This window comes from Vidua chalybeata, chromosome 5 (genome assembly GCF_026979565.1).
Source record: "Vidua chalybeata isolate OUT-0048 chromosome 5, bVidCha1 merged haplotype, whole genome shotgun sequence".
NCBI lineage: Eukaryota > Metazoa > Chordata > Aves > Passeriformes > Viduidae > Vidua > Vidua chalybeata.
In genome coordinates, this window is record NC_071534.1 from 20,126,637 (window position 1) to 20,148,854 (window position 22,218).

The 22,218-nt window shown below is 49.7% G+C and overlaps 3 protein-coding genes across 6 annotated transcripts in view; 2 read left to right on the forward strand and 1 right to left on the reverse strand.

The window, feature by feature from the left end:
• The first annotated feature begins 159 nt into the window (after positions 1–159).
• ANKRD54 (ankyrin repeat domain 54) lies at positions 160–9,825 on the forward strand. Its single transcript, XM_053943613.1, has 8 exons — positions 160–445; positions 781–828; positions 5,171–5,269; positions 5,722–5,793; positions 6,193–6,240; positions 6,355–6,479; positions 7,316–7,423; positions 8,099–9,825. Exons 1-8 carry the CDS (start codon positions 196–198, stop codon positions 8,171–8,173), a joined length of 825 nt encoding a protein of 274 aa, XP_053799588.1. The 5' UTR covers positions 160–195; the 3' UTR covers positions 8,174–9,825.
• A 4,654-nt stretch (positions 9,826–14,479) lies between these two features.
• GALR3 (galanin receptor 3) overlaps positions 14,480–22,218 on the reverse strand; it is a 52,253-nt gene continuing 44,514 nt past the window's right edge. Inside the window, exons 2-6 of one of the 4 annotated variants that reach the window (XM_053943606.1) lie at positions 21,362–22,154; positions 19,964–20,142; positions 17,916–18,272; positions 16,325–16,696; positions 14,481–15,739 (exon numbers count right to left, since the gene is read on the reverse strand). In XM_053943606.1, coding sequence (XP_053799581.1) covers positions 14,848–15,739; positions 16,325–16,674 — 1,242 coding nt within the window. In that variant the 5' untranslated portion in view covers positions 16,675–16,696; positions 17,916–18,272; positions 19,964–20,142; positions 21,362–22,154 and the 3' untranslated portion in view covers positions 14,481–14,847. Of the gene's footprint in view, positions 15,740–16,324; positions 16,697–17,317; positions 17,396–17,915; positions 18,948–19,963; positions 20,511–21,361; positions 22,155–22,218 lie in introns of those variants that run through there. The other 3 variants (XM_053943607.1, XM_053943605.1, XM_053943604.1) reach the window with 3 other exon arrangements.
• LOC128788529 (noggin-like) lies at positions 19,045–19,970 on the forward strand. Its single transcript, XM_053943614.1, has one exon. It carries the CDS (start codon positions 19,125–19,127, stop codon positions 19,875–19,877), a length of 753 nt encoding a protein of 250 aa, XP_053799589.1. The 5' UTR covers positions 19,045–19,124; the 3' UTR covers positions 19,878–19,970.

Sequence of the window (22,218 nt, forward strand, 5' to 3'; positions counted from 1 at the left end):
GATTGGAGAAGACAACTGCCCGTCAGGCTCTCCTGGGGTCATGGCCGCCACTTCCCGCCCCGCCTCTCTCCTACCCGCTCCCTCCCCATTGGCTGCATGCACGGGTTCTGTCGCCTTTCATTGGTCGAGAGGACGCGGCCCGCCCCGTTGCTATGGCGATGCCCCGCCCCTCTCCCCGGCCCGGGCCGTGATGGGATGGAGGGCGGCGGTGGGACTGACGGGGCGCCCGGCGCGGAGCCGGGACCGGCACCGGCACCGGGGTCAGAGCCGGGTCCGGGCTCACAGCCGCGCATCGCGCTGCCGCCGCTAGGACCGGGCGCACCCCTCGGTTACCTGCACGTCCTGTGGCAGCGGGAGGAGCCCGCGGGCAAGATCCCGGCCCGCCGCCTGCGCAGGGCCGCCCGCCTCCACCGCCGGCTGGGGCCGACGGGCAAGGAGGCGCACGGTGAGCGGCGGGCGCGTGCAGCCGCTGTTTCGCTGCGGAACAGCCCCTCCTTCGGCCGGCTCCGCACGGGCTTCGGGAGGGGGGTCGGCTCTGTTCGGTGGGCGGCTGGGGAAGGCGCCCCGGTCCTGCCAGAGGAGGGTGCCCGTCAGGCACTTCGGGAGGAGACGAGGAGAACCATTCTTACCTGGTGCCTTGATCTGCTTCCTATTCTCTGGAGCCAGTAGCAGCGTGATTTGGCCCCGCACGTGTGCTTGAGCACCGGGATGGAATGTTTCAGTAGGGAAACGTGCCTTTTTCCTCTGTGCTTTCCAGTAATTGCTTTCTTTCCTCCATAGCTCTGAAAAGGCTGCGTGAAGCTGCCAATAGCAACGATTTGGACACAGGTAACGCTTCTGTCAGTCCCACTTGGGACCTCTTCTTGGAAGGGCAGTATCTCGAGGGCTCTTACTTCAGGAGAGGAGGAAGTGGGTGCAGATAGTTTGTGGGCAGGATGCTTTAGATGCTTCAGATCTAGAAAATGCTTTTTTAAAAACCCAGGTTTGTTCTCCAAGCAGAGTGGGGCTGGTTATTGTTTTCACTTTTTCACTGCACCTGGTTCATAGTGTTAGTTTTCCATCTGCCTGGAGCTAAATCAGCACTGCACTGTCCCAGCTGTTTTGGTATGTTCTTTTGCCCAGTTGTTAGCAGCAAGAGAATAATGTTTTGATTTAGGTGGAAAAGTTAGGATTATCTAAGCCATACCCTATATGATGAGGCAGTGTGACCCAGTAGATTAGAACCAGGGCCAGAGCTGGACTCTTCTGGTTTCTGCAAAATTCCCTTGTGGTCCATAAATTCTGCTTTCCAGATGTCCAGCCTCAATACTACATCTTTCTCTCTCAGGCTTTGTTAATTGAAGCATATCAGAGTTAGTTTATCAAAACAAAGTTTTAGTAGTTTTTGCAATCTGTGCTCCTACAAAAAGAACTTAATGACAACTTAGCTAGATGCTGGCTAAGAGTAATAAAAGAATAACACACTATTTATAATGAATAAATATTTATTGATTATGACTAAACAATCTACTTAAAAGGTAAATAAAACCATTAACTAAAATTGCTAAAAAGTTCTGATATTTCCAACAATTCCCCCCTTTGGAAGTGATCTTAATTTTCCTTTACGATTACTTCCACTTAAATCATTGAGTATCTAGCAAAACTTCAGACATTAAAATGCAAAAATTTTGCTTGTATCTTGTTATAAGATATCATAGATCATTCATTCCAAATGAAATTCCAAATCAGGGTATTATCTCTTTTAACAATATCTTGGTAACTTCTCTTGCTTTGTTGATGCAAGCAGCTATCCAAAGAATGTGTCAGCTAAAACCAATAGGTATCAATATCCCTCTTGTTGAGGTAACTCCGAAAAATCTGTTTGCCTATAAACTCCAGGACAGTTTCCTCTTTTTGTAGTCCCTAAAGGAGGTCTTTTGTAGGGCTGTGGATTGTGTTGCAAAGATATTTTACACTTACTGACTACACTTTTGATTCCTGGTATTTTTACACTAATTGCTTGATGTTTCAAGTTATTTCTAATAGCTTCTGCTCCCCAATGTGTTTCTCTGTGTTTATCTTTGGCTGCTTCTCTCATCACTGCTTGAGGTACTATATGTGGTATGTCTTTCCATTTCTCTTTCTTTTGGTAATATAACATCAACTCTAAAATACCATTTTGGTGTAAAATACCATGAACTAGCCATTTTTCTTGATGATCTAATAGATAATCTAGCCACGAGAGAATACAATATGCTGTTACCCGTATCCAAGTTAAAGAATTGCTTTAAAATTCCTTCCAGTGCTGCAAAATACAACCTAAAGGTGAACACTTGGGTATTCCCCCTCTTCCTGGGCTCGAGAAGAAAAAGGGAAGCCCCCAGTAAACAGAAATTCCAGCAATGACTAAAACCGACACGAGAGAGCGCTCTGTGCACACCAACGCAATCCCAGTCACTGCAGCAGTAGCAGCCGCTGTGCTAACGCCGGGAGAGAGCTCTGAGCAAACGATCCTCGCTTTAGCAATTCACATTGCCCGAAACCAAACACTTAGTACACACCAAATACCGTAAAATTCACAATCAACATACAATGGCTTCAACACTCTTACAGCCAATGAATTTTCATACAAACTCAATTTATACTTATGACACACTCGCATTACCACACACTCTCATTTTCCAATGCTAACAGATACCTTAGGCTTTAATAAGCAGAAATATCTGGGAAAAACCCTTCCACAACATGGCTCTTCGTGCAAGCAGCACTGTCTGACTAATTTGTGGGCAAAGCAGAGGGTGAAGACTCAAACAACACCTTTTGATAGTCACTTATATAGTTTTATAATTAGAGTTTTCCAACTAGGCAGTGGGACTCAAACACAATTCCATTAATATGCACTTACAGAGTTTTACACTAACTTTTAATAGAAAATAGCCAATTATATATCATCGCTTTCTTAACTCTTATTATGTTAGAGAGTGCAAGCTTGTGATTAGGTATACCTTTTTAAACCTTCAGTAATGTCTTAATAAACTCCCAGGGGTTTTTGCCTTGAATGCAGCTGGATCAGAGGATTGAACATTTTCCCTGAAAAAAAATCTTTCAGTATGCACCAAAGTCCTTGTTCCTGTAAGTCTGTGGAACATCAAATATGTTGTCTCACCTGGGTCACCAGTAAATTGTTTTTAAATCCTTCTAAATTGTTGGGGTAAAAAAACCCCTCTAACACTTTCTTTTTAGTGTTAGTGCGCAAGATGTTACGTTGTTGTTGTTGGCCAGGAGGGATTTGTGTGGCTCACAAAATTCTGGCCTCCACTCAGACACAGATCTAAAACTTCTTCACTTATTTATACTTTTTAGCAAACAAAGAAATTAATGTTCGTTGGTTATAAATTACATAATTCTCTTCTATTAATTAGTACTCTGTCCTCTGTGGGGTATTGATTTCTCACTTCTCATGCTAGTTAGTCTATATTTTTAGTCTTTTTAGTATCTTTCTCCTCTGGTGGGGACTTTCCAACACATATACTGAGTCTTTGTTAGTCCCTTCTGATAAAGAAGGGTAACTGGTTTTTGCACAGTCCTTGTGGTCCATAAATTCTACATTCCAGATGTCCAACCTCAACCATACATCTTTGTCTGGTTTTGTTCACTGAAGCATATCAGAGTTAGTTTATCAAAAGTTAAAGTTTCAGTAGTTTCCCCAAGCTGTGTTCCTACAAAAGTATGTTATGACACCTTTGCTAAATACTGGCTAAGAATAATTTAAGAATCACACACTATTTATAATTATGTATATAGACTATGATTAACTAAAGCAATTAATTTCAAAGTTAATGAAAATCATTAACTAAAATTATTAAAAAGTTATATCATTTCCAACAGGAAGATGAAAGAATGCAGTTTTATGGAAGTCTTTGTTTCAATCCACCTTGGATTTGATAGACAGGTTCCCATGTTTACAGTCCTCTTGTGTTTTCTTTACTCTGCAACTTGAGGAAATGTGCTATGATTAATTTATTTTTCATCAACAAGTAAACATCTTTGCTGTTTCCTGTGGTGGCACTGGGTGGAGAGGTTATGTCATTCCTACTTGGTTCAGGGGAAGAGTAGCTAAAGTGTTCCTTTTAATGATTCTCACTGGGGCACTGACAGTCTCCCATTCTTTCTTCTGAAGTATCAAACATTCCATGTTAACACCACTTCCATCTTTTTAGGTGTTCTTTTCAGTTCTGTACCACACTTGAAGTAGGATGTGTACAGGAAGAAATTCAAAGGTGGCTGTAAATTCACTTTCTGGAAGCTGAGATGAATGGTGACTTTCAGTGGCCTGAAACAGTCTTGACTGTTGTAGAAAATGCTCTTTAAAGATCTCAAAATATAGTGAACCTGTCAGCATTTTTAACAACTATGGAATGAGCTCTATTTTACATACCAGTATGTCAGGATGATCTCAAAGCAACAGAAGTAACAGCCCTTACAGATGCCCCTAACACAATAATAGCACCTATAGGTGCTATTTTTATGGCCCTAATCTTTTCACCCTTTACTGATCTCTTTGCTCGGCTCTTGGCAGGTCGGTGCATTCCCCTGCCTGCTTCCCAAACTGTGGCCACCATTGGTTAGGAAGGGGCATAATCAAAACAGGTGTGAAGAAGTGGCTTTTCTCACTACCTGTGGTTACACTGTGAAAATTCTCACCACAAGTCCATGTAAATATTAAAAGTTTACACAGGTGCAGAAAATAACCATGTAAATTCACAGGGAAAGCCATGGAGGGGTAGTGAGGACAGGATGCTAATTCTAGCTTGGGAAGTGCCTGAGATGCAGCTGACTAAAACCAAGAGTTTTTACCACATCCTTCCTATGCTTTTGTATTCTTCTCTAGGTATTTGCTGCTGATTGACCTCGGAGCTTGAAAATTTGCGTAGGTGGATCTTTAGCCGTTAGAGCTGTTGGCTTATCTTTTATGGCAACATGTGGAAGGTGGTGAAGGCTGAATCAGAGGGTGGAGGTTATGCCGCTTAGGCTGGTTCTGCTGAGCTAGGATAGTGGAAGTAACTGGTTCAAGTCCAGTTGACTTAGCAGCTGACAGCACGTGTATCTACCCCCAAAAGAGCAGATAGCATTACCTCTCTGATCAGGTGCCCCTTCAGCTTACCTGCTTTCTTCTCCTTGGGTCTGTCAGTGCAGCAACTCTTGGAGGACGGAACTGACCCCTGTGCTGCGGACGACAAAGGCCGGACAGCCCTGCACTTTGCCTCCTGCAATGGCAACGATCACATCGGTGAGTAGGGAGGGGGAAGTTCTCCAACCTCTCTGTGGCAGGGATTTTGAAGGATGCTTTTTATTTTGCTTCAGCACCTGTCAGAGGTTGCTCTTTTCTGTTCCTTTTGTGTCAAAGTTGCCAACTCTGGCCCCAGGGTTTGCCATGTCTGCCTGCTGGAAGGGGAGCAGGACCTCCCAGCTCTAGGACTGTACTGGTGCAGAAGGAAGAGTGTCCTTCCTCCCAGTTCTTTGCATCAGGGAGCCCAGGAGCAGTGGCACTGCATGGCTTTGTGCTGGGTCCTTCTGCATCGCTGTGCAAACCCCTGCCTTGTCTCAGTAAGGAAGCTGATGAGCTGAACAGAAGCACCTGTAGGGCAGCCTGGTGGCTGCCACGTGGACCTGTGGCCCATGTGGGCCTGACCTGTGGGGCAGAGGGAAGGGACTGATGTGTCTCTGTTTCCTTGTTTCTAGTCCAATTGCTTCTGGACCATGGGGCTGACCCAAACCAAAGAGATGGGCTGGGCAATACTCCCTTACACTTGGGTAAGTGCCACACAGATGAGCTTTGCATGCAGAGAAGTGAGGTGAGAACCTCCTTACTGTTCCTTTCCTCTCCACCTTCCTCTTGCCTGTGCCTCATAGAATGCATCTCCAAATTTAAGCACCTAAGAGGAACTCTGCACTTCATTAGATTCACTCCTCACAAAGACTTAAAGAAAAGGTTTGAAAAAATTGATTTCCCTCCCTCTGCCAGCCCCAAGGAGTGCAACATCTGTTCCAGATAGAGTACTCAGGCTTGAGTGGGTGGGTACCTTAGCATTTGGGCTGTTCCTATTTCCTCTGGTAGAGAAGCCCTCAGGGAAGCAGCAAGCTTTGTGCTTGAGCAGAAACTCATTTTTGTTTGTAGCTCTGAGTTGTGTGTCCTATGTTTTCCCTCCCCAGCTGCCTGCACGAACCACGTTCCTGTCATTACCACGCTGCTGCGCGGAGGTAACATTTCCTCTATAACAGTTACAGCCTGTTCCCTTCCTGCCCTGTTGAAACTCCCCAGGGACACCAAATCCTGATGACAGACCTCACTATCCCTGCTTGTGAATCTTGCAGGGGCCAGAGTTGATGCCTTGGATCGAGCTGGCAGAACCCCGCTGCACCTCGCTAAATCAAAGCTGAATATCCTGCAGGAAGGATTCTCCCACAGCCTGGAGGCTGTACGCCTTGAAGTGAAACAGGTGAAAGAAACAGCTCCATATTCTCGTGAGGGGGTGCAGCCCCTGGCAGCCTCCTGCACCCTTTACTTAAATGCCTGTCTGTAGGCTCTTAACTGCTGTGGGAAGAGTTTGACTTCCATTTTCACAGACGTTCCTTTTTCCCAGCCTCTACTTTAATTTTTCCAGGGCCTCCCTTGGCTCTGGTCAGCTAAGGATGCAATTAGTGAATTCTTGGGCTGTATGGAGCATACTCTTTTCTTCAACCACGATGTAAGAGATGCCTTGTGGCAGGAGCACAGCACAAGGCTATAGCTGTGCCATACACATGCTCTGTATTCATAGCACACTATCCTGCTGCAGTATGTGGAGGCATAGCACATAGCATTTGCAGGAAAGCACTCCTGGACCTGCAAATGCATGGGGCATGGGCCTCCCTTCAGGAGCCACATAGACACAAGGATTTTTATCCTCTGTGCATGAGCAGATCCTGCTGGAATAAGAAGTCCCTGCTCCTTACAGTGAGGGAAGCTAACTAGCTATAAAGAAATGTTTGATGCTTTCAGGGCTAGACCTTGTGCTGCTTCCTCTGGGCTTATCTCTCTTCCCTGTTCTTAACCAGGCACAAGGATCACAACTAGTCTATCTGTGACTGGTGAACGCTTCTGGTGACTCATTGGAGTCTGATGCTGCCATTAGCGCCATGTAATTGCTTTGCCTGGGTTCGTCTCTAGGGGTCATGTACTCTGCCATGTGCTGCAGCTTCAAGGCTGTGTGCTTGGCAATTTAATTTTTCCTGTAGAAACACTCCAGCCTGGTGCAGCTCTTTGATGTTTGCCTCTTATGCCTGTTTGTTTCAGATTATCCAGATGTTGCGGGAATATCTGGACCGTCTAGGGAGGCATGAGCAAAAGGAACAGCTGGATGATCTCTGCTCCAGGCTACAGATGACTAGCACAAAGGAGCAGGTAGGCAGCATTGAGCTACTCTGACTCACCTCCTTGCTTTGGGACTCCTGCATTTTAGAAGAATGCAACTGCATGAGCAGTGGGGCATTGAAGACATGGTTATTGCTCACATTGGGTCAAGTGGGCAAGTTACATGATGACTCATGGTACTCCTTTAGGTGAAAATTCGAAATGCAGAAGGCATCACAGTGCCAAGCAGCAGAGAAGCTGAGGATCAGATGGGCTGAGGACACAGTGTAAGGCCAGGATCAGCACAACCACACAGGGTTACAGGGCCTGGTTTTTTTTTTTTCCTACAAAAGACTGGCCCGTAGAAACAGGCTTAGAGGAAATAGCCCTGATACCATATTTGAGTTTTGGGCAATGTAGAAACATGCTTGTATTTTAAGGACTGGCTAAATCACATAGAGTGGATGGAGGTCAATCATCACCTCCTGAAGAATGGAGAGAAGCTCCCATTGCCTTAGATTAGGGCTTGTTTGATGATGAGGATAGTAGCCCTTCTGCATGATTGTTGGCACCAAAAGGATCCTGTCCTAGTATAAGTTCAGCATGGGCATTACTGGCAATTCTAGTGCAAGGATGGTACCTGCTGCATGGGGGTTTCTTCTCTGGGGCTGGATGGCTGCACAGCTGCATTCTCCTCCCTGATGGCCATCTGTATTCTTCTCTCAGGTGGATGAGGTTACAGACCTCCTGGCCAGCTTCACGTCACTCAGCCTGCAGATGCAGAAGATGGACAACAGGTAATGGGCTGCCAAATCATCTTCCTGAAGCAGCAGGAGAAGCCTTAGAGAGAAAAGGAAGCTGAAGCTTGCTTCTCAGATCACTGACTAAACTTTGCTGCCAGCAGCCATTCCTGCCCAGACTGACTCTCCAGTGGTGCTCAGACTGTTCCTGTTGGTGCTGCCACAGCTGCTCCACGGGAAGGCAGCAGGCTTTGCACAACAAAGGCAACAGACAAGAATGCTGCAGCTGTGACTTTGGGGTAAAAGAGCTGCTCTACTTTTTACCAGATGGGCTGGCAATGAATGGGGTACCCTTTCCAGAGATATTTTGCCTTCTCCGAAGTACGTCAGCTCTGACTAGTGCACTCAGCAGCTGGCCAGCATCACAGAAATGCTTGGAACATTCCTGCTTGGAACAGGCACCTTTTGCCACCTCCATACTGCTCAGTTGCACGAGGGAGAAAGTGACTGCCTTGAACAGCAGAAGGCTTTGTGCTATGAGAAGAACACACATTTAATTCTGCATGCTAGAAGCTGAGCAAACATTCTGCCTTAAGAAACATGCCCTGAGGCTTAATCCTCATGGTCCGCAGAGCCTGCTGTCAGAGGGCAGAGAATGTGTCTGGTTACAAATGGGATACGAAGTTTTTCATGGCTAGACTAACACCTTTCACTGCACCCATTTTTTAAGTCTGCTGCAAGTTAGTGCTTAAATATTACGGTGTAACACTTCCAAAAAATACCCAGGTACACAGCTAGCAGGTCAAATCTGCCCTGTTGCGAGAATAAGGATTGGAGGGTGACAGTCTTAACACAGTTCCAGTCGGACATCTACATCTTGCAAAAAAGCCCCACCATAACTAACATTTGTGTTTCCTGTTACTGGCAGTCTCAGGCAAGAGGTCCAGTTGTGACAGGAGGTATTGTGGACTCTGCTGTAGGGCTGAGGAGGTGGATTTACCTCTGCCTCAGCAGCACCAAACCCATTGCTCAGCCATTCCATATCTCTTGCTTGTCATGGAGAACCTCAAGTAAAGTGTGAGAAATGAATTATGGCTTATGCTGGGAGCCTGAAGTGATGCAGCTATGAAGGATGCAGGGAAATGCTCTTACTGCTCTCTCGCTTCTGCCCACTGTGGTTAGCAATTAAGATTTAGGTTGCTTTGTTGTGGAGCAGGGATCCAGGAAATCTCATTGATAGGGCACCAACAGCAACAGGGTGATAGGAACATGTCAATAGTGATCTGAGTTCCCACCTGTGTTCCACACTATGGTGTGCTGATAGCCACACCTATCTCACAGCTTGGGAGTCGCTGGTTTGAAAGAGTTTATTATTAAGATTCAGCTTAAATATGCAGCAGCCATAGTTTGAAGCATTCTTCAGAGATACTTAGGTCAGCATGCTCTCTGATATCTGCCTCTTGTCCAGGAAGAGGCTAAGTGGACCTCTGTTCAAAACTGAGATACCAGAAATAGGCATGACTTTTAGATGGGTTCATCTGTGGGCTGCTGGAGGACACAGCTGGGAGCAGCAGTCTCATGGCTGAGCTAGAGCTGTCATTGTGCATACTGATACTTCATTATGATGTGCTGGATGGGAAGGATGCCGAAAGGGTGGGAGACAATCTGACCTTTTTGTATTTTCAACTTCAATAAAATCCTGTCAGCCTTTTATGACTCCTCAGCCAAGTTCTCTTTTTTTTAGAGTGGCCCATTCCTCTTTCTTTATGTCTGTTCCAGGCCCCATGCACAGCACTGGAATTGGTAACTGCTACTCTCATACCTGGTCCTCAAATCAGAAGTGACAACACAAAGCTGTTTGAGTTCAATCACCACTCTATTATGGTCTGGGGTTCCTGGGGTCTATCTGACCCCGGCTGCCTTAGGTGTCCCAGATATCACTGGGCTGATAAGCACAACCTGTCCAGGTCCCTCAGGCAAACTCCCTGCCACAGAGCAGCTCAGCTCTTAGGTGAATTCAGCTCTTTAGTGATTTCAGCTCTTTGCTTGCTAAGTGCTTCAGCAGACACATAGGGATAGAGAGAGGAGAAGGCTGTATGAGGTTCCACAGCGGTGTCTTTATTGGCAGCTCCTGCAAAGGGTTTCAGTGACAGCTCTTCTGCCGAACTGGGCAGAAATGGGGGTTTATGTAGAGTAGAGGTTTTGGAAATGGTCCAACAGTAAGGGTCGAGGCGAATATGACCTATAGTCTTACAGAGAGATAACGAGGGTCCGAAGGCAGAAGAGGGGCTTCTTTGGTCCAGTCATCATGACTAGGCATTTCTTTTCTTAGGCAAGTGACCGCCAGGGAGGCCTTGCAGGGCCTCTGGCTGCTACACCACTCTGTTTGCAGATCAAAGTACAGGATTGCTGGCTGACCTTTACTGATCCTGACATCCACAGCCAAGAAATCCAAATTTAAAATCTAGGTAGTTGCTGTGAAACTGTAGAAACAGAGGAAAGAGACTCCCAGCAGGAGTGCTTCAAGCTGGAAGATGAGATATTTTGCAGAGAGGAAAAGCAGCATTGCCCCATGCCAAATAAAATGGCTGTGCTGTGAAGAGACAGCAAGAGGATGAGGGGCTGGGGAGGGACATCTGGGCAAGGCAGAGAACTTCCAGCATGGCCCCTATGTGGGGAGCAGGTGACCTTCATGCCCAGTCTTTACTGAACTTGTTTCTTCCCATCTTTACAGCCCAGTCTTGATGTCCACATACACTCAGCTGCCAGTGCTTCTGCCCTCAGCAGCCTTGTTGCTGAGGAGACCATTAAGGTGCCTGAAGAGCACGTGGCTAAAACGCTCTTTATCCCTGCAGTTACTTTAGTTGCTGATGTTGTCTCTAAGTAGATGCCTCTTACAAGCTTGCTTCAAACCCAGGAACACATCTAGCTGAGACTCAGAGTGAAGCTTTTAGTCTCGGCACACGTGATGTTGTCCACAGCTCTTCAGGCTTTTTTCTTGCCTGGCGCTGGGTTTTTTCTTAACAGCTCCTGACACAGGGGAAAGGTGGGGGTGCTGCAGCCTGCCAGGAGCAATTGTCTTGCTGCTTTTGCCACACTGCTCCCACCATGGCAGGAGAGGTAATAAAAAAACAAATGGCTATAGGAAGTCTTGCCACTGCTTTAGCAGTAATGCCAGGTAAGAAAGAGAAAAGCACATCTGGTTTTCAGTGGAGAAAAAAAAAAATGTATCATGTAGGAACTGTATTCTATGAATCACCACAGTCAGTTCTGCTTTCCTGCGTCAGGGCTTGATGCTGTGGGCTGCCCTGAGCCACATCATGTGTTTGACACTGGATGGAGAAAAGTTTTAGGTTTCTTTGCATCAGCCAGTCATACCCAGAGCCTTAACTACCCTGTCATGCTCAGCAGCTGTATCCAGAATGAGAATTAGGTGCTGGGCAGGAAAGAAGCTGTTCCAGGGAAGAAGAAAACATGGCTTCCCACTGTGCTGAGAGCTGTAGACTGGCACTGCCTGGTTTTCTTTCTGCTTCTGGCATAGAGGCTTCAGCTTCTCCCAGCAGCTTTTCTCTGTCCTTGCTCCCTGTGCCACAGATTTCCCTGCACAACCCATGAGGCCAGTGGCAGTTTTCTGCGTCTCCCAGAGGTGTCTGCTGCAGTAATGGAGAATGGAAACAACAGCACAGGTTTCCCTCTGCTATTTATTTTGCTATTAGAATCAGTCCAAACTCCCCATTTTCTTTGTGCTACACTATCAAATGCAACCCTCAGATCCCTTCCTGGGCACTGATTAGTCCTTGTTCTCAGGGCCATGGTATCAACTGGGACTTTAGGCTTTGGTTCCCTCTCACCACTACCTGACCTCCAAATACACTCTATTTCCCCTCCTAATTCAGAGCATGTGATCTGCAGAATTCCCAGCTATTGAACCCAGCAGCAACCTCCCTGGCTCTGAGGCTGCTGCTGTACTGTAAGATGCAACCGAAACCAGATCTGCCCTGAGAGCCTTCTTGAGTCTCACAGAGGAGCCATAGCAGAAGCAACAGCTCTGACAAGGCCTCTCAGCAAAGCTGCATGGATGTTACTAAGCAAATGACCTTTCTCTGGAGCAGCTACTTCACCCACACAATCGAGTGCAAAGCACACACTGCAATGTTTGTGAACATCAAGAATTTGTTCAGCTCTTCAGCAACCGAAATAATTAATCTCCAACAGCTAAACTCATTTTCTTCCTCCACCTTTGCCTTTCCAGCAGACTTCAAATCCAGCACAGCAATTATCTGTGCTGCTAAGGAAGCCCCATGAAGCGTCTTTGGCAAACTTCTCACCCTTTCATCCACTTCCTTTGCTCACTCTGTGAGCAAAGGTCTCTTCCATCACAGATAGATACTTAAAAAAAGATGCCTTCTTCATGCATTGTGCCTGGCCAGCCTGGGGAGGCAGCCCTGGGCAGGCCAGGGCCCATGGGGTGACTACATGGAGGAATCAGCAAGTTTGGATTAGGAAGATATTAAAGGAGGTATGGAAAACAGCGTTACTCTGTTTTTTTTATGAAATCTCTGAGAGGGGAAGAGAGCACATGGAAGAATTAAAATAATCAGCTGCCAACCTGCTAAGGCTGATCAGCAGCTAAATCCAAAAGCAAATAACCAGAATTTCCTTCCCAGGGCTGCCAGATTTGCACACAGGGTCATAAGCAGGGTGAGATTCTTGACACCTGGGTCTGGCACCTCGCAGTTTGTCGGGCTCATGTCACACATGCCAGGGAGATGCCAGACACCAGAATCAGCACACAGTTGTCAGGACTAAGTTACTCCACAGAGAAGAGCTGATGCTTACCCCTAGATGCAAAGCCCTGACCTGATCATACCTCTCCCATTTCATCTACCCTGTTCCAGATCTTGGAACAGCTGCACTCTACCGATGTGGCAAACCAGCCCTTGCAGGGTTAAAGATGAGCTTGTCAGCCCGAGTGATAAAAAGTAGGATAGAAAATAAGAGAAAAGAGTAATTAATTAAGACAAGAAGCCGGGAGCAGAGACTGCAGAATGCCAATCAGTCTGGAGGGAAGGCTCAGTGGAAAGCAGCAATCAAACGCCTTCGGTTTTAATTAAACCTGTCTCTCTATTAAGGATGCAACATCTTTGCTTCACCTCTGCTTTTGAGCTGAGAAACCAGTTGGAGCATGTAAACTGGTACTGGATAGACAGGAATTCCCTTCTGGCTCCAGAGCCTTCCCAACCCAGGCTCAGCATCTGCCCTTCCTGCTCATGTGCTCCCCAAAATTGGGGCTTAGCACCAGGCAGAATGTAGTGAAGGGGTCCAGGGCTTGCAGCCACTTATCATGCTAAATGCACCTTCTCCCCAAGATCTTCCCTGTCCTCTCTGTCCTGCTTCATTTAAGCTTCACCCCACTGTGCAGCAGTCAGCCTTGATCCAATCTGTTCCGTTTGCAATCTGGGACCAGGAAGAACAGGATCAAGGGTGAGCAACAGCCCAGCTGCTTCTAGGCAAGAACAGGCAGTGTCCAGCCATGCCATATCACTGTTCCTGACTGCTGTTCCCTTCTCCCTCCAACCCTTTGGGCTGTGGAGTGAGTCTTCACCTGAAGAAATGATGAAACCATGTGAGCTGGCCACCAGCCATGGCATCATGTGCAGAGGGTGGCTGCAGAACTCACTGTTCCCACGAAGGCACACTGGACACATTTCTGAAAGAGATCTGCTGTAGAGGAGTGGCAGCCACCATGAAAGGAGAGAGGTGGAAAAATCATAAACAGGGAGAGAGGCAAGGGAGGCTCAAAGTGCAGAAAGCAACAACAAGCACTTGAATGGAAAAAGAAAACTAATTCCCAGCAGTGTTGGCCTTCCTCTTCAGTTACCCTCTGCACAGAAAAAGGGATGTCCTTGGAGCTGAGCTCTAGCAAGCTGAACAACAGCTTCAGTGAGCATTAAAAATACCATGTCACCTGGGAATTAAGAGTGGGCAGGACAAAGCAAAAGGGAAAGATTTATGCAAACAGAAGTAGGGAACAGTAAAAGAAGAAAAATAAGGGGGAGATCATGGCTCTGCTCATGCACATCACAGCTCTGCAATCTGCCTGATGTCACCCAGCCTCACTGTACAATGGCTACAGCACTGGCTGGGGCCAAAACTCCTTTACTTTTGACACAACTTCCAGCACCATGCATGGGGACAAGCGAGGACACCAGAGGATTTTGTAGCCCATGCAGGGCTTAGGACACCTACAAGTGCCATGACATGCTTGTAATTGTTTCCCAGCTTCAGTGTGGAAGTCTGGGTGTCCCACAATGTCATGGCTTTCCTTAAACACTTTTTCCTAAGCTTCCCAATTTTCACCTTCTTTTAAGAAATTACAGGTGCAAATCTGCCTCACATTAAGGGTTACATATTCAGGATCCACACAGCACTAATAAAACACCATACATAATTAAAGAAAAGGACGACTGTTGCAGTCGCTTAAAGTTTACTGTGAATATAGAGTTGGGATGATGGCAGATCTCAGACATGACTACAGGATCATGGAGGAGGTGCTTGAGGAGTTCTGGGGGACTTGAACTCAGTTTAATGGGTCTGAGTGAGCTCATCTCTCACTGCCAACATAAAACCATCTCAGTGGGGATAAGGCATGGGCATGATGATCCTGGAGGAAAGCAAAACCACTGTGATGTGGTCAGAAAATGTGATGCCAATATAGACTTCTTTCTTGCCTCTCTAGCCCTTTTCTAGGGCTTCTTCTTGGTCTTGTCCAACAGTTCCTCTTAGAGGAGTCACATCTAGGGAATGGCCAGCTGTTGCCAAAATTTCCTCCTCCAGTATCTCCTTCTGAACAGAGACCATGGCACCTTGTACCTGCTGAGTCCATGCTCTGGCATGACTGGCACCCTCATGGTCCCTCTTCCTGGTGTTCTCCTCTGGGGTTTGGGTCACCTCACTGTTGCCTCCATAGAAATCTGTCCTGTTGGGAAAACCTCTTTCCACGTTGACCATACGGACTTTCCTTTCAACCCTCTTCTTCTTTTTCCTGATCTTGTTCTGGAAGAAGAGGCAGGTGAAGGCCTGCTTGAAATGTTTGCGGAAATGCTTGGAGATAAGGGCGTAGACAATGGGGTTGAGGCAGGAGTTGGTGTAGGAAAGGCAGTGGGAAGCCAGGCGGAAAGCGTAAGTGGCCCGGTTGAAGGGAAAGTGGCCAAACCAGAAGCAGAGGATGACCAGGTGGTGGGGCAGCCAGCAGAGGCAGAACAGGATGGCTACTGTGACAATCATCTTGGTGACCTTACGCTTGGCTTTCCGAGACTCTGAGATTCTTTCTATGGGGTCTACAGAAGTCCACAAGAACTTGATGGTCCTAGAGTATGCCAGGCTCACCACGGTCACAGGCAGCAGGTATCCAAATACAAATGTGAGGATGTCCAGAACCTTTCGGCGCTGGTCCTCCCAGATGGGGACACAGATGGGCACACCATGGTAATGGATTATCTGGTAGTAACTGAGGTAAGGCCCTGCGAAGAGCAGCGACAGTGACCAGATTACCACAATGGCCACTCCTGCATTTTGGGACGTGCGGAGATCCCGGGACTTCAGTGGATAGCGAATGGCCAAGTACCTGGCAAGGAGGGGAAGGAGAAGGAGAGAGAAAACACAGCATGGGTGAGATGAGGTATTTCTCCTGCCCTGTGGAGCTGCCATCTGTGTACCCCTTCCCATGCAGCCACCCATCTCTTCCCTCCCAAATCTTTTGGGAGTGAGGGTTACAGTGAATTCACAAAAATATCAGGGGCATTCCAACAGTGGGCTTGGGATCTCTATCATCCACTCTGCTGTGCTAGCTCAGGAAGGGCAAGCAATGTATCTTTTGAACCAGGTAAGAGAAGGATAGGAGCAGGACTCTCCTGTTTCTTCTGAGTAGTGTTGCTGCCCTGGGGGTTTTGCTGTTCTTGCTTATGCACGGTGGACTCCCCTCCTTTCCAAGTGAGCGCTGGATAATTAGGCTGAGATCTTGGCTTGGTAGAGGGGGAGGGCATGGGGAGCTGGGGAGACTGGCTCTGCTGGCCCTACCTCTGGGGAGACCTGACCTGCTTCTTACAGGACACCCAACTGGGTAAGTAGTGGCCTTCCTCCCAGCCTTAGCTCAAGAGAGGCAAACACAGTGTCCCTGAGCTGCAGAACTCAAAGGGAAGGGGACACTTACCTGTCAACAGAGACAGCAGCCAGGGTAAAGCTGCTGGCATACATGGTGAGGTAAATCAGGAAATGCACGGCCTTGCAGGCAAAGGCCCCAAAGAGCCACCCATCCAGGGTGTAAATGGTGGCCTGGAAAGGGACACAGCAGATGATGAAGCACAGGTCAGCCACAGCCAGGTTGAGGATGAAGAGGTTGGTGGTGGAGTACTTGACTTGGCCATTCCACAGCAGCACAGCCAGCACCAGCCCATTTCCCACAGTACCCACAAGGAAGATGAGGGAGAAGATGATGGGCACAATAATCCCTGCTGCTCGTAGCTCCGGGCTGTCAGAAGAGATGTTCAATTCCCCTGGCATCTTCCTGTCACACTGCAGGGACCTGCATTGGGAGAAAGGAATAATAGGCCCCAAGGTGCCTGACCCCAGCCTTTGACACTCACGTTTCTCCCAGAGATGACAATCCCAAACAGCTGGTTAGATGATGCCACCAAGATCCTCGTGACATCACTGGCAAGAATGCTGTTGTGGTCAGTCAGCCCACAGCTGCCTGGCTTGAGCAGAGCTGAAGCCTCTTTCTCCTGCCCAGATTCACATTGCCATCAGAACACCTCCTGTGCTCCCAGCACTCCGAAGAATCCCTCCTGCCCTGCCACCTGGCCTCACCCACATTCCTCCTACATTCCCAAATCTGCTAAACCCCTTGGCATTGCTTGCTTTGGTAAGTTTAAACCCTGGCTAGTGTTCAACAGGGTTTGGCCACGGGGCCTGGGGTAGGAGGCTCCCATGGGCTGCAAGCGGTCCCAGCACACTCAGCCCAGGCCTGTGCCACCTCCCGCAGCAGGGACCCGATGCGTGGATCACACCCTGCAGCAGCAGCACCCCAACACATTCCCACCCCAAGGGAACTCCTTAAGCTGGGGCCCCCTCCACCTAGGAGCTGGCTGCTCCTTGCTCCCTGTGCAGTAGTTACGGTCCACAGAGGAAAGGCAACTAAATGCACCTTTTCCTGATGCTGAGAGGTGATCAAGGGCTGGATGGTGGCAGGTAGGTGAGGATGGAGAGGAGACCCTGGAGCCACCTAAAATACAACATGATGATCACTGTGAAGAAGCCTGTTATTATCACAGCTCAAGGTATTGCAATTTGCTGCAAAACTTCCTCCAGCCCTGAGTAACACTGTGCTCAGGCAAGGAACACCAACAGCCTATCTCTGAATAAGCCTTCTCCTTGTTAGGCTATCATTAGAACAAATTGTCCTTCTCTGAGCAAAAACAGAGAAGGAAAGATACTGTTATCTAGCTACTGTTGACAAGTAATTAACTTGGTTTTGGGTCATACAAGCTCCCCCATCCCTCAGTTCATGCCACTTCTGCTTCTCAGCTTCTTTGTGTATCACACCAAGAGACTGTCCCTGCCTCTCTGTGTCTCTGGTCCCCTCTGTCCTACTGATAGCTACCCTCCAGCTTATCGTTCTGGCCCCATGGGATCTCCTCACTGAAACAGAGGAGCCCAGTCTCCTTCTGGGCATGCCAAATGCACCAGGGTGTCTCTATTCAGGGAGCCTGAGGCCACCTTTCAGCTTTGGAAGCCGTACTCACCTTTTTGAGGAAGGGCCTGCAGCTTTGCCACTCGCTTAGGGGGAGACCTCTGTTCCAGTCCACGGCAGTGGTAGCGGGAGGATGCAGACCACAGAAGACTTTATCTGGGCAGCTCTGTCATCCCAGTCACTCCTGCCTGGTGCTCCGCTGCCTCCCCCTGCCCACCACCAGCTCTGCTCTCTCTTCTTCTGGAGCTCCTCTCCTCTCTCTCTGACTCCCCCTTTTTCCCTCCCTCTGCTCTTGCTGCTGATCCATAGTTCTCTGTTGTTTTTTTTTTTTCCCTCTCCCTGAGGTTGGGTTTGGAGTTAACTCCTCTCTGTCCAGCTTTCCTGCAGGCTCTGCTGCTCCCTGCTCCTCCTGCTGAGAAGGGGGGAAAGAAAGCTCACTACTCTGTGGTGGAAAAGGGAGGATGGAGGGGGAAAGGGTCCCTTGGACCTCAGCAGCCACCTCTCGGTGCTGGGTGCTCAGGATGAGTTGTCCAACACCTCTGGGGAATGCAAATATCCCACAACTGTGAACCTTATCCCTGCCCTGTCCCTCAAATATAGGGTCCTAAACCCTCTGGAGGATGAGCAGTTAATTGCTGTTACTAGATGTTATTAGTTAATTGTTAGTAGCACTGAGCAAATTGAGCCTCTCCCACAATGTCTGACCTAGGGAAGAAGGAGAAAGCAGGTTTTGGATTCCATCCAGTCCAGGTCTGCACTCCACCAGTACTACAGTAGGGGAGGGAGGACAGACAAGACCTCCAGGATGGCGACCTCCAGAGGTCCAGCTCCATCATGTGCCAGGAAAGAGCAGTGACCCCGCAGCCCTGCCGCTCTGTCCTGGTGACAGGACCTGTGCCCTGACGACTTCCAGATGATCCTTTCTCAGCAAGACTCAAAGGCCACCAGCTTCCCTTCATTGGCAAGGTTGTGGGTACCTCCTCCAATGATGGCGCAGGATATGGAGAAGGAGGCGCTGGCCCCTTCCCCTCCACAGCAGCCCAAATTATCCCCATTGGCTCAGTGACAGGAGGGACCATAAGGCTTCTCCCCCCCACCCGCCCCTCTGGTGGGAAGGAGCGAGGTGTCCCCGCCAGCTCCCTATCAGCCGCTGTAACCAGGGAAAAGGGGAAGGCCATGCTTCGGTACGCAGTGATAACCCAGGGGATGCGGCAGAGTATGAGCCTGCAGCCGGGCACAGCCTGTCACAGCGCTGCTCGCCATGGAGGGACCACACCGCAGCTGCCTCCTCCTCCTCCTCTGCCTGCTCCCACCACCGGGCATTCCAGACCCACCACCACGTCTGGAGGAACCTCGGGAGCCGCTGATGCCACCGTCCAGCACCGCTGACCCCGCCGCCCACCTGCTGCGCGGCCACCCCTCGGCCCCGGTGCGACCCTACAGCCTGTCGCTGTCCCCCGAGGATTATCGCTACGCCCCCAAGCCCCGGCACCTGCGCCCCGGGCGGCTGCGCCGGCTCCTGGGCTCGGCCTTCGACCCCTTCTGGATGGCGACCGAGGAGCCCCGCAGTCGCAACGGGAGCATCTTCGAGGAGAACCTGGAGTCCATGAGCAGGGACCTGGCCGAGGGTGCCGGGCGATATCACCGCAAGCTGTGGCGAGAGGTGGAGGGGCTGGAGCTGCCCCCCGCCCCAGAGCTGCCCCCAGAGCTAGCGGGGGCCCTGGCCCGCCGCCTGCGGCAGTGGCTGGTGGAACGGGCCACCTGCCGCCTCACCTCCGCCTGGGTCGACCTAGGACCCGTCTTCTGGCCCCGCTGGGTGCGCCACACCACTTGCGAGACCGGCCCCCCCGGCTGCTCCTGGCCCCCCGGCATGAGCTGCCGGCCCGCACAGCTCACCCGCATCAAGCTGCTGGCCTGGCACTGCTGGACCCCGCAGCAGCCCGGGCCCCCAAGCTGCACCTGGCGGCAGATCCCCTACCCCGTTGTGGCCGCCTGCAAGTGCTCCTGCCGCTGAGGGGGCTGCGGGGGCTACGGAGGTACCCCCGGTGCCTGTTCTTGCAGCCAAAAGGCCTGAAAAGGCAAACGGCTGCCTGGACTCACCCTTGGAGCTGGGGGAAAATCCCCCAAACAGAAATAAACCTCCAGGAAGGAAGTGGGGATGGCTGTGGTTGTTGCTCTGTCTCACCAAAACTCCTGGGTAGCGGGTGCAGCTGCTTCCCCCCTCACCCACCAGTGCCGTGAGGCATTAGCACCAGCGGAGGCCCTTGTGCAGCATTTATCTCCTGCAAAGGATGAGGGATGGAAAAATTATGGCACTGAACGGCAGGTTCAGACCCCATTTGCAACAGCCCCAGCCGGCTCAGTCCAAGCTGGGGCATCCCTGCCTGCCTGGGTGGGGCTGCAGGCAGAGAGCCAGGGCAAGGGAATTCCAGCAAAAGGTAGAGGTGGGTCACTGCTCGGGGTGGAAATAGCAATGTGGAGAGGGGCTGGAGTGAATCGGGGGCAGTGAGGTAGTTTGGGACTGCAACAAGGCAGCCTAGTGAGAGTAGAACTGGGAGGTGGGCCACGACCCAGGGCTGGAAGCATTTCTGGGGCTAGGTGTGTATGAAAACGGGATGAGATAGGATAGTCCCCCTACTTCGAGGTAAAATGGATCCCCCACCTATCCCACAGTGCAGAGGGTGACAGCTCCAGACTCAGGACTGCCTGAGCAGCATACGGGGTATGGGGCAGGTCAGGGAGCCCAGGATGGGAACTGCATCTTCAAAAAGGGGCATCTGCCTCCACAGCAAAACAGCCTCTGCTTTCTGGGCTTAAAGCTGCCTACAACTGTAGATCAGATGTAGCCTGGAAGGCACTGAAGCAATAAAGAGCAGGAGGATGTGCCTCAATTCAATATTAACATGATGCCTCCAAGTCAAACGAGTATGGCATTATTCATTACCAGTGTGCCATCATCTGACCCTCCTGCCTTCCTGGGATTCCAGCACTACACAGTCTGTTCCCCAGACAGCTCCACAGCCTGCTGCTGAGCTTGGCCTTGAAGCAGGCAGAGTGCAGGGAGTTGGCTGCTGAGGCACACGAGAGATATGGAGGTGAGAGGGAGGTCAGTGCGTCTGGTGAGAAGAGGAGCAGAAGGGCGAGCCCACAAGTTCATGCAAAAACAATTGTGAGCATCACAGGAGGGAGGCTGCTCTTGCTGCTCTGGCCTGCAGCTGAGCAGAGAGACATCTGTAGGGCTGCTCTGCCAGCGAGGAGGACTTGAAAGCTGGAGCGGGGTTAAACTGCTGAGGTTGTCTGTCCTGAGTGGAGTGGAGGCATCAGCAGGGAGGCCTGCAAAGGCCAGGGGAGAGGGGGACACCAGGGCTGGGGACCAGCAGGAGAGAAATGTGAGGGAGGGTGGTACAGGTGTGCAATGGAGGTGTGGCAGGTAGGGGGAGCAAAGGGTGCACATGCATTGGGCTCGAACCAGCAGTGATTTAGTTTAGGGTCTCAAACCTCCCTATACTTGAGCCCATCTGGCTGAACTTTCATCTCTTCCAGGTTGCACAAGGGGCCTGAGAGCAATCTCCCTGCCTTCCCCATTCCAAAATACTGCCTGTTGAAAAGGGTTTGCAGCACTGCGAGGGCCTGGTGCCACAGAAAGGAATCTCCATATCATAGTTTATCAGCAGGCTGAGCTCAGGGCCTGTGGGGATGGAAAATTAAACAAAATCAGCACACAGTTACACTACCAGCTGTTCTAAAAGGGTTTGGTTGCAGTCCTATTGAACCTACAAGACACATTTCTTCCCTATCCTTTGCATCCTTATAAAGCCCTACGATCCTGGAGTAACACCTGTATTCTTCTGCAGTTGCTCTGGCTCAGGTCAGACATTATTACCTTGTAGTTTGCTCCCTGACAGCCTAGTGACACATAAGGACTTCAGAGCAGGTCTCTGCTAATACGACCCAGTGCTCCAGCACTCAGGCACAGTACACTCCATTTCAGCTAGAATCTGTCCCTGGCTGCAGCTACTCATTCAGCACATAGGCAGCTGGCAGGACACACAATTTCTGATCTGGAACAAAACTGATGCAAACAAAGCAATCCTAAGAGACGCGCAGGTCCCACTTGTGCCTTTTTGAGTGCTGAAACACTACAGCACAGCTTGGAGGAACAAATCCAGAGATTCCTGCCATATGGAAGAGAGTTAAAGGTTTCTGTCACCTGCTCTGCCCCTGGCCTCGGCCTCAGTCAGATGCAGATCCTCTCACCATGCTGCTGGTCTCTGCTGCCTCAGCTTGCCCACTGCCTGATGGCCTCTCTGGGGCAAGATGTCTTTCCCAGGGCAGGTTTGGGACCACTGAAGCAA

What these genes read in the sequence shown, in the direction of transcription:
- ANKRD54 (XM_053943613.1), top strand. Translation starts at nt 196, where the DNA reads ATGGAGGGCGGCGGTGGGACTGACGGGGCGCCCGGCGCGGAGCCGGGA. An exon ending in GACGGGCAAGGAGGCGCACG is followed by an intron (nt 446 to 780) that starts GTGAGCGGCGGG and finishes TTTCCTCCATAG; the next exon opens with CTCTGAAAAGGCTGCGTGAA. An exon ending in CAATACTCCCTTACACTTGG is followed by an intron (nt 5,794 to 6,192) that starts GTAAGTGCCACA and finishes TTCCCTCCCCAG; the next exon opens with CTGCCTGCACGAACCACGTT.
- LOC128788529 (XM_053943614.1), top strand. Translation starts at nt 19,125, where the DNA reads ATGGAGGGACCACACCGCAGCTGCCTCCTCCTCCTCCTCTGCCTGCTC.